Consider the following 12,500-nt stretch of genomic DNA (forward strand, 5'->3'; position numbering starts at 1 on the left):
AGTGGAAACAATTAGAGTTCATATAGATTTGGATGTGATCTGTAGTGGAGAAGCTGCGTTCCAGAAACTTCCATCAGTCTGGTCAATCAGGGGGACAGGGGGACTTGAGGGTGGGACATCTACAGCACAGTTACACTGATCACCATCTACAGCACAGTTACACTGATCACCTTCATCATCCACAGCACAGTTACACTGTTCACCATCTAGAGCACACCGACACTGATCACCTTCATCATCCACAACACAGTTACACTGATCACCATCTACAGCACAGTTACACTGATCACCTTCATCATCCACAGCACAGCTACACTGATCACCATCTACAGCAAAGTTACACTGATCACCATCTACAGCAAAGTTACACTGATCACCATCTACAGCACAGTTACACTGATCACCTTCATCATCCACAGCACAGCTACACTGATCACCATCTACAGCAAAGTTACACTGATCACCATCTACAGCACAGTTACACTGATCACCTTCATCAACATCAGCACAGTTACACTGATCACCTTCATCATCCACAGCACAGCGACACTGATCACCTTCATCATCCACAACACAGTTACACTGATCACCATCTACAGCAAAGTTACACTGATCACCATCTACAGCACAGTTACACTGATCACCTTCATCATCAACAGCACAGCGACACTGATCACCTTCATCATCCACAACACAGCGACACTGATCACCTTCATCATCCACAGCACAGTTACACTGTTCACCATCTACAGCAAAGTTACACTGATCACCATCTACAGCACACCGACACTGATCACCTTCATCATCCACAGCACAGCGACACTGATCACCTTCATCATCCACAGAACAGTTACACTGTTCACCATCTACAGCAAAGTTACACTGATCACCATCTACAGCACAGTTACACTGATCACCTTCATCATCCACAGCACAGCGACACTGATCACCTTCATCATCCACAACACAGTTACACTGTTCACCATCTACAGCAAAGTTACACTGATCACCATCTACAGCACAGTTACACTGATCACCTTCATCATCCACAGCACAGCTACACTGATCACCATCTACAGCAAAGTTACACTGATCACCATCTACAGCACAGTTACACTGATCACCTTCATCAACATCAGCACAGTTACACTGATCACCTTCATCATCCACAGCACAGCGACACTGATCACCTTCATCATCCACAACACAGTTACACTGATCACCATCTACAGCAAAGTTACACTGATCACCATCTACAGCACAGTTACACTGATCACCTTCATCATCAACAGCACAGTGACACTGATCACCTTCATCATCCACAACACAGCGACACTGATCACCTTCATCATCCACAGCACAGTTACACTGTTCACCATCTACAGCAAAGTTACACTGATCACCATCTACAGCACACCGACACTGATCACCTTCATCATCCACAGCACAGCGACACTGATCACCTTCATCATCCACAGAACAGTTACACTGTTCACCATCTACAGCAAAGTTACACTGATCACCATCTACAGCACAGTTACACTGATCACCTTCATCATCCACAGCACAGCGACACTGATCACCTTCATCATCCACAACACAGTTACACTGTTCACCATCTACAGCAAAGTTACACTGATCACCATCTACAGCACAGTTACACTGATCACCTTCATCATCCACAGCACAGCGACACTGATCACCTTCATCATCCAAAACACAGTTACACTGATGACCATCTACAGCAAAGTTACACTGATCACCATCTACAGCAAAGTTACACTGATCACCTTCATCATCCACAGCGCAGTTACACTGTTCACCATCTACAGCAAAGTTACACTGATCACCATCTACAGCACACCGACACTGATCACCTTCATCATCCACAGCACAGTTACACTGATCACCTTCATCATCCACAGCACAGCGACACTGATCACCTTCATCATCCACAGCACAGTTACACTGATCACCATCTACAGCAAAGTTACACTGATCACCATCTACAGCAAAGTTACACTGATCACCATCTACAGCACACCGACACTGATCACCTTCATCATCCACAACACAGTTACACTGATCACCATCTACAGCACAGCGACACTGATCACCTTCATCATCCACAGCACAGTTACACTGATCACCATCTACAGCAAAGTTACACTGATCACCATCTACAGCAAAGTTACACTGATCACCATCTACAGCACAGTTACACTAATCACCTTCATCATCCACAGCACAGTTACACTGATCACCATCTACAGCAACACAGTTACACTGATGACCTTCATCTTCAGCAACACAGTTACACTGATGACCTTCATCTACAGCACAGTTACACTGATTACCTTTATCATCAACAGCACAGCTACACTGATCACCTTCATCATCAACAGCACAGTTACACTGATCACCTTCATCATCAGCACAGTTACACTGATCACCTTCATCATCATCAGCACAGCTACATTGATCACCTTCTTCAACATCAGCAAAGTTACACTGATGACCTTCATCTTCATCAGCACAGTTACACTGATGACCATCATCATCAGCAGTTACACTGATCCTCACATTCATCATGTACAGCAATGTTACACTGATCAATCATTATCAATAGCACAGTTACAATGATCCTCAGCTTCATCTACAGCACAGTTACACTGATCACCTTAATTATCATCCGCACAGTTACAATGGTCACCTTCATCATCTACAGCACAGTATCACTGTTCCTCACCTTCATCATCTACAGCACAGTTACACTGATCACCTTCATCATCAGCACAGTTACACTGATAACCTTCATCATCTACAGCACAGTTACACTGATAACCTTCATCATCTACAGCACAGTTATACTGATCACCTTCATCATCAGCACAGTTACACTGATCATCTTCACCATCTACAGCACAGTTACACTGATCACCTTCATCATCCACAGCACAGTTACACTGATCACCATCTACAGCACAGCAACACTGATCACCTTCATCATCCACAACACAGTTACACTGATCACCATCTACAGCACAGTTACACTGATCACCTTCATCATCCACAACACAGTTACACTGATCACCATCTACAGCACAGTTACACTGATCACCATCTACAGCACAGTTACACTGATCACCTTCATCATCCACAGCACAGTTACACTGTTCACCATCTACAGCACACCGACACTGATCACCTTCATCATCCACAGCACAGTTACACTGTTCACCATCTACAGCACAGTTACACTGATCACCTTCATCATCCACAGCACAGCTACACTGATCACCATCTACAGCAAAGTTACACTGATCGCCATCTACAGCACAGCAACACTAATCACCTTCATCATCCACAACACAGTTACACTGATCACCATCTACAGCACAGTTACACTGATCACCTTCATCATCCACAGCACAGCTACACTGATCACCATCTACAGCACACCGACACTGATCACCTTCATCATCCACAGCACAGCGACACTGATCACCTTCATCATCCACAGAACAGTTACACTGTTCACCATCTACAGCAAAGTTACACTGATCACCATCTACAGCACAGTTACACTGATCACCTTCATCATCCACAGCACAGCGACACTGATCACCTTCATCATCCACAACACAGTTACACTGTTCACCATCTACAGCAAAGTTACACTGATCACCATCTACAGCACAGTTACACTGATCACCTTCATCATCCACAGCACAGCGACACTGATCACCTTCATCATCCACAGAACAGTTACACTGTTCACCATCTACAGCAAAGTTACACTGATCACCATCTACAGCACAGTTACACTGATCACCTTCATCATCCACAGCACAGCGACACTGATCACCTTCATCATCCACAACACAGTTACACTGTTCACCATCTACAGCAAAGTTACACTGATGACCATCTACAGCAAAGTTACACTGATCACCATCTACAGCAAAGTTACACTGATCACCTTCATCATCCACAGCACAGTTACACTGATCACCTTCATCATCCACAGCACAGCAACACTGATCACCTTTATCATCAACAGCACAGCTACACTGATCACCTTCATCATCAACAGCACAGTTACACTGATCACCTTCATCATCAGCACAGTTACACTGATCACCTTCATCATCATCAGCACAGCTACATTGATCACCTTCTTCAACATCAGCAAAGTTACACTGATGACCTTCATCTTCATCAGCACAGTTACACTTATGACCATCATCATCAGCAGTTACACTGATCCTCACATTCATCATGTACAGCAATGTTACACTGATCAATCATTATCAATAGCACAGTTACAATGATCCTCAGCTTCATCTACAGCACAGTTACACTGATCACCTTAATTATCATCCGCACAGTTACAATGGTCACCTTCATCATCTACAGCACAGTATCACTGTTCCTCACCTTCATCATCTACAGCACAGTTACACTGATCACCTTCATCATCAGCACAGTTACACTGATAACCTTCATCATCTACAGCACAGTTACACTGATAACCTTCATCATCTACAGCAAAGTTATACTGATCACCTTCATCATCAGCACAGTTACACTGATCATCTTCACCATCTACAGCACAGTTACACTCATCACCTTCATCATCCACAGCACAGTTACACTGATCACCATCTACAGCACAGCAACACTGATCACCATCTACAGCACAGTTACACTGATCACCTTCATCATCCACAGCACAGCTACACTGATCACCATCTACAGCAAAGTTACACTGATCACCATCTACAGCACAGTTACACTGATCACCATCTACAGCACAGCAACACTAATCACCTTCATCATCCACAACACAGTTACACTGATCACCATCTACAGCACAGTTACACTGATCACCTTCATCATCCACAGCACAGCTACACTGATCACCATCTACAGCAAAGTTACACTGATCACCATCTACAGCACAGTTACACTGATCACCATCTACAGCAAAGTTACACTGATCACCATCTACAGCACAGTTACACTGATCACCTTCATCAACATCAGCACAGTTACACTGATCACCTTCATCATCCACAGCACAGTTACACTGTTCACCATCTACAGCACAGCAACACTAATCACCTTCATCATCCACAACACAGTTACACTGATCACCATCTACAGCACAGTTACACTGATCACCTTCATCATCCACAGCACAGCTACACTGATCACCATCTACAGCAAAGTTACACTGATCACCATCTACAGCAAAGTTACACTGATCACCATCTACAGCACAGTTACACTGATCACCTTCATCATCCACAGCACAGCTACACTGATCACCATCTACAGCAAAGTTACACTGATCACCATCTACAGCACACCGACACTGATCACCTTCATCATCCACAGCACAGTTACACTGATCACCTTCATCATCCACAGCACAGCGACACTGATCACCTTCATCATCCACAGCACAGTTACATTGATCACCATCTACAGCAAAGTTACACTGATCACCATCTACAGCAAAGTTACACTGATCACCATCTACAGCACACCGACACTGATCACCTTCATCATCCACAACACAGTTACACTGATCACCATCTACAGCACAGCGACACTGATCACCTTCATCATCCACAGCACAGTTACACTGATCACCATCTACAGCAAAGTTACACTGATCACCATCTACAGCAAAGTTACATTGATCACCATCTACAGCACAGTTACACTAATCACCTTCATCATCCACAGCACAGTTACACTGATCACCATCTACAGCAACACAGTTACACTGATGACCTTCATCTTCAGCAACACAGTTACACTGATGACCTTCATCTACAGCACAGTTACACTGATTACCTTTATCATCAACAGCACAGCTACACTGATCACCTTCATCATCAACAGCACAGTTACACTGATCACCTTCATCATCAGCACAGTTACACTGATCACCTTCATCATCATCAGCACAGCTACATTGATCACCTTCTTCAACATCAGCAAAGTTACACTGATGACCTTCATCTTCATCAGCACAGTTACACTGATGACCATCATCATCAGCAGTTACACTGATCCTCACATTCATCATGTACAGCAATGTTACACTGATCAATCATTATCAATAGCACAGTTACAATGATCCTCAGCTTCATCTACAGCACAGTTACACTGATCACCTTAATTATCATCCGCACAGTTACAATGGTCACCTTCATCATCTACAGCACAGTATCACTGTTCCTCACCTTCATCATCTACAGCACAGTTACACTGATCACCTTCATCATCAGCACAGTTACACTGATAACCTTCATCATCTACAGCACAGTTACACTGATAACCTTCATCATCTACAGCACAGTTATACTGATCACCTTCATCATCAGCAACACAGTTACACTGATCACCATCATCTTCAGCACAGTTACACTGATGCTCACCATCAACATAGCACAGTTACACCGATTACCTTCATCATCAGCAACACAGTTACATTGATCACCATCTACAGCAAAGTTACACTGATCACCATCTACAGCAAAGTTACACTGATCACCATCTACAGCACACCGACACTGATCACCTTCATCATCCACAACACAGTTACACTGATCACCATCTACAGCACAGCGACACTGATCACCTTCATCATCCACAGCACAGTTACACTGATCACCATCTACAGCAAAGTTACACTGATCACCATCTACAGCAAAGTTACACTGATCACCATCTACAGCACAGTTACACTAATCACCTTCATCATCCACAGCACAGTTACACTGATGACCTTCATCTTCAGCAACACAGTTACACTGATGACCTTCATCTACAGCACAGTTACACTGATTACCTTTATCATCAACAGCACAGCTACACTGATCACCTTCATCATCAACAGCACAGTTACACTGATCACCTTCATCATCAGCACAGTTACACTGATCACCTTCATCATCATCAGCACAGCTACATTGATCACCTTCTTCAACATCAGCAAAGTTACACTGATGACCTTCATCTTCATCAGCACAGTTACACTGATGACCATCATCATCAGCAGTTACACTGATCCTCACATTCATCATGTACAGCAATGTTACACTGATCAATCATTATCAATAGCACAGTTACAATGATCCTCAGCTTCATCTACAGCACAGTTACACTGATCACCTTAATTATCATCCGCACAGTTACAATGGTCACCTTCATCATCTACAGCACAGTATCACTGTTCCTCACCTTCATCATCTACAGCACAGTTACACTGATCACCTTCATCATCAGCACAGTTACACTGATAACCTTCATCATCTACAGCACAGTTACACTGATAACCTTCATCATCTACAGCACAGTTATACTGATCACCTTCATCATCAGCAACACAGTTACACTGATCACCATCATCTTCAGCACAGTTACACTGATGCTCACCATCAACATAGCACAGTTACACCGATTACCTTCATCATCAGCAACACAGTTACACCGATTACCTTCATCATCAGCAACACAGTTACACCGATTACCTTCATCATCAGCAACACAGTTACACTGATCACCTTCATCATCTACAGCACAGTTACACTGATCCTTACCTTCACCTTACGGAGCTCTGAGCAAGTCGATCTAAAATAAAGTTTTTGTTGATGAAATATTGATTTTTTTGAGTGTTTAAAACTGAAGCCCTGAAAGCTGCAGCTCTGACTGAATACGATATGTTTTCTCTGTAGGACGTGACGGTTTTCACTCTGGAGAAATGATCACACTAAGTGTTGTCATGAATCAGAACAGCAGCTGAAAAAGCTACAGAGCAAAAGCTGCACTGCTCTTCTGTCTCCATTCTTTTGAACTGGTGATCTGCTTAAAAGCTGAGCCTTTTTCAAAGTGTCTTTTCTAAAAATGAACCTGAGCTCCGTCTCGCTCCATTTGGACCTGTTCATTTCTTTTCAGAGAGCAGGTGGAGGACAGTGCAGCGCCCATGAAAGTCCTTTCTCTTTTGTTCTTTCTCTCTTTTCAGATCTTTGTAGGTGACTTCCAAAAAAGATAGAATCCGCTCTGTGATCCTGAGTTACGCCAGCTGTTCGATGCAGTTGCTGCATTAGGTTTGTGCAGTTTTCTCTGCATTGCTCTTCATCAGGCTAACATACTTTAGTCCATAGATAATAGTGAGTAATACAATGTCTGAAACCACATGATCAAATCTGCTGCTCACACAGTTATTCCACCCTAAAGCCCCAGTTTCGTTTGTGGTTTGTGACGTTCTGTCCTGCAGTTTTTCCTCCATCAGTGTCATCAGATCCACCACATTCACAATTTCTTATAATTTTCATGTTTTTGTTCATCAGATTCTGTCTTCATTTAGCAGAACAGTAGTCAAACTGACTGAGGATATCTGTGCTGCTGACAAAAGAACATTAGAACCATTAGAACCAAAACCTGAAGGTAATGGGAACTGGCTTAATGGTTAACATTGCAGACCACTAGTTTCCTGTAGAACACTTTTAGATCCCATTAGGAAACCAGTCAAACTGGAATCAGAACACCTGTTGAACCATTAGAGTCCTTTAAACTGTGATATCATCCATCAGGAAAGCACAGAATACCATTAGAGATACTGAACACCAGCAGAAATTCTTAATGGCTTCTATGATTTTCAGAGCAGGGTAAATCACGCTAGTGTCAGCTGTTTGCTTGTTGTGCTCCTGTCCTGTCAAGTCGTTTCTGTAGTTTGAATGATTCATTCATTCTCTCCACTGTGAGGATGATCACAGTTATTCCTGCCATAAACATCTTCAGTAACATTAACGGTCAGCCCTTATTAGTGCTTACAGCTTTCTTCCACCTTCAGCATACATCATCAGAAGGGGGACTGCAGTGGGAGTAGAGTGGGCGTGTTTACTGGTCATTAAATTTCTCATTTAAATGCAAGGCATGCGATTAGCATCCTGCTAATTGGTGGGGTTTAAGCTTCCTTTACATGTTGGCTACATTAGCTTCAGTGAGCAGACGTGGGGCTGAAACTGCGAGTTTGGCTGAACTATCACTTTAATGTAAGCCAGCAGCTCCACATTAACAGAATGAAGATCAGGTCTCCGTCAGGTAGCTTCTCCTCACTCGTTGGTCGATTCGGTGCCGCTGCCACTGTACAGTCTGATGGAGATGGATGGTGCTGGTGAAAGGGGTGTGTTAGCAATTAGCCTTTAATTGGAGATTAGAGGAGAACGAGGAAAATCATTGGCTATTTTCTCTTTTAACACTGTTTAATTAAAAGCCCTCAGCAGAATTTTAATTAGGACATGAAACGCACTCAATCTTCCCTCTAATCAGTGAGTTAGTGTGTGTCAGGACCCAAACAACACACACACACACACACACACACACACACACACAATGCAGCCTTATATGTACACAATACTTTATCAAAGGAGCACATAAAAAAGACATTTCCCTCTTTTTCTCTGCTGGTCTGCCTCTGACAGGCCTTCCAGTCTCAGCACAGCTTTGTTTTGTTTCAGATTTCATTTCATTCAAATGAACAAAGATGGAGTCTCTGATAAATCAAACAGAAAAAGCAACATCACAACACAACGGATTTCATCGCCGTTACTAATTACACTCTCCAAAAATAAATGCATTTACAAATCCTTGTTTTTGAAATAGTGATTAGAAAAAATACACAATGGACCCTTTTCAACGTGCACGGTACTGTGGGTGGCAAACAATCCCACCGACTCAGAGTCCAAACATCAGAAAAACTGCATCAAAGTACTTTTACTCTTCTGTCTTTTACACAAACGTCAGCTTCACAAACTCACCAGAGCAGCCTGTTCTGTACATATTCACTGTGTCTGCGCTAAAGGAGCTGTGAGAGCGGATGATCTGGAGATCTGGAGGAGTTTGACCGTCTGCAGGCTGAGCAGAACCACAGGCCTGCAGGCTGAGTCAGTGTCGGCCCTTCCTACACATTCATACAACTACAACTACAACTACAGAAGCTGTTTAGTGCCCCCACCAGGCCAATAACAGGCATGGAATTCACTGTGTATTATTTACTGCAGAGCATGAATAGCGTGATTAGCAGTTGTCCATCATGAACCAAGCTGTCACTGGTCATGACAAAGTGTGACAGCAGTTTTATCACTTTATTTATCTTCCCTTTTTAATTCAAACGGAGTTGCATTAAATTGGAGATTTTCATGAGGTGGGGTCACTTGTGGGTCCCGCCAGATCTGCTAAATAATTTGTGGGCAGTATTGATTTTCAGGCACCGCGGTCTTTGTGGGTGAACATGGCAGGCTGCGGGCTTGTGCGGGGGGGAGATTAGACTGGCTGGGTGGGCTGGGCTTGGACAGTTACTGGCTGCCTGTAGAAGCAAAAGAGCAAGAAATGAGCTGCAGAGAAAAACAGGCCTGTGATCGCAAGCAGCAAAACACATGAAGCTACAAACATCCAGTGAAAATTTACTGGACACGCAAAATCTCACCGAATTTCCATTAATATTCTTTTGGCTTTTTATTCTGTGTTTTACTCCAGCTCTGCGTGTTCTGACGTGTGAGTAGTGAAGTCCTTGTTTGTTGACAGTGATGTCACATGAGGCGACGCTCATTGTTTGGTGTCATGTGCAGGTTCACTTTGATTAGCCTAAGCGTTTATTACCGCTGCTGGGTGTGCGGAGGGGCGAAGGGTCTGGATGCACCACTGCATCACATGGTTAGTGTGGACACATCCTACACCAGCAGAGTGGATTACAGTGAGCACAGGCGGGAGCTGACGGGTGCAGGTGGGCATGATGCGTGGATAAGTGGGAAGGGCTGAAGTGGTGCTTTGTGGGAAAGAATCACAGCAGCTTTTGCAGGTGTGGGGGACCTGATTAGTGGTTGAAGTGGGTGGGTGCAGGTATTAATGCCCAGGCCTGTGCAGACCTCCTCATTAAAGAGCAATGATAGTAAGAGAATGCTGTCCATTATTACCTCCCAGATTCAGAGAACATGTTATGTTAAGTACCTTTATTGGTCCTACTGGGGAGTTTGAGTGTAGCACAGCTTTGCCAGAAGGGCAGTGCCACTTGGGCAAGTCAGGGCTTAAGTGCACAACCAAGTAAACCCAGTCAGTGGTAGGATTTGCTGGTTCACCTCAGATACCCCCAAAACAGCAAGAAAAGTTGAGAAAATCAAGAAAAAACATTGTGAGAGCAAGTTTCTATTTTATCTCTCATAAAAACATCTGTACATTTTGGAGTTTTGTTGAGTTTTCTAAAAACGTCCAGTACTGACGTTGATGCAGCCATCAGAGTATCAATCTGTGGCTCAGTGAAACTTGCTGTGTTAGCTGGCTAGCTCAACAGGCTGCCATAGCAGGGACAGATAGGGGGTGCCAAACGAGGTCCTGTGACAGGTGAGATCTGCCACTGTAGGGGGGTCATCACTGGTTTTATTTTAGTAGGGATGGACATGAAATTTTGATGAGGCAAAATAGACTTAAAACTACTGACGTGGACATGCAGTTAAAGAGTTTCTGACTCGGCACGGCTTGAATTTATACTTTACAAATGACTTCAGATTGGAAATTACATAAAATTTTGATTGGAGTTAAAAGTCATGGCCCAACAGCATTCAGTAACGTCCAGTAACTTTCAGTAATGTTCAGCAATGTTTAGTAATGTTCAATAACTTTCAGTAATGTCCAGTAACGTCCAGTAACGTTCAGTAACGTTCAGTAACTTTCAGTAATGTTTAGTAATGTTCAGTAACATCCAGTAATGTCCAGTAACGTCCAGTAACGTTCAGTAACTTTCAGTAATGTTTAGTAACGTTCAGTAACATCCAGTAATGTCCAGTAAGGTTCAGTAACTTTCAGTAATGTTTAGTAACGTTCAGTAACATCCAGTAATGTCCAGTAAGGTTCAGTAACTTTCAGTAATGTTTAGTAACGTTCAGTAACATCCAGTAATGTCCAGTAACGTTCAGTAACTTTCAGTAATGTTTAGTAACGTTCAGTAACATCCAGTAATGTCCAGTAAGGTTCAGTAACTTTCAGTAATGTTTAGTAACGTTCAGTAACATCCAGTAATGTCCAGTAAGGTTCAGTAACTTTCAGTAATGTTTAGTAACGTTCAGTAACATCCAGTAATGTCCAGTAACGTTCAGTAACTTTCAGTAATGTTTAGTAACGTTCAGTAACATCCATTAATGTCCAGTAACGTTCAGTATCGTTCAGTAATGTCTAGTAACGTTCAGTAACATTCAGTAACGTCCAGTAACATTCAGTAACGTCCACTAATGTTCAGCAACCTTTAGTAATGTTCAATAACTTTCAGTAATGTCCAGTAACATTCAATAACGTCCAGTAATGTTCAGTAACATCCAGTAACGTTCAGTAACGTCCAGTAATGTCCAGTAATGTTCAGGAACATCCAGTAATGTCCAGTAACTTTCAGTAATGTTCGGTAATGTTCAGTATCGTTCAGTAATGTCCAG

At 43.0% G+C, this 12,500-nt stretch overlaps 2 protein-coding genes across 3 annotated transcripts in view; both read right to left on the reverse strand.

Annotated features, from left to right (window-relative positions):
• LOC119263472 (fibropellin-1-like) overlaps positions 1 to 2,589 on the reverse strand; it is a 31,577-nt gene extending 28,988 nt beyond the window's left edge. The window contains exons 1-4 of the mRNA XM_037538465.1: positions 2,487 to 2,589; positions 1,418 to 1,943; positions 918 to 1,057; positions 798 to 830 (exon numbers count right to left, since the gene is read on the reverse strand). Of these exons, the coding sequence (XP_037394362.1) occupies positions 798 to 830; positions 918 to 1,057; positions 1,418 to 1,943; positions 2,487 to 2,589 (802 nt within the window). The remainder of the gene's footprint in view (positions 1 to 797; positions 831 to 917; positions 1,058 to 1,417; positions 1,944 to 2,486) is intronic.
• A 6,828-nt stretch (positions 2,590 to 9,417) lies between these two features.
• The window catches only part of LOC108413486 (transmembrane protein 121), a 6,415-nt gene continuing 3,332 nt past the window's right edge, over positions 9,418 to 12,500 (reverse strand). For both annotated transcript variants that reach the window (XM_017686015.2, XM_017686014.2), the window contains exon 2: positions 9,418 to 12,500. This exon is cut by the window's right edge and continues 1,780 nt beyond it. The gene's annotated coding sequence lies outside the window, so the exon portion shown is untranslated.

The sequence above is a fragment of the Pygocentrus nattereri genome, chromosome 5 (assembly GCF_015220715.1).
Source record: "Pygocentrus nattereri isolate fPygNat1 chromosome 5, fPygNat1.pri, whole genome shotgun sequence".
Lineage (NCBI taxonomy): Eukaryota > Metazoa > Chordata > Actinopteri > Characiformes > Serrasalmidae > Pygocentrus > Pygocentrus nattereri.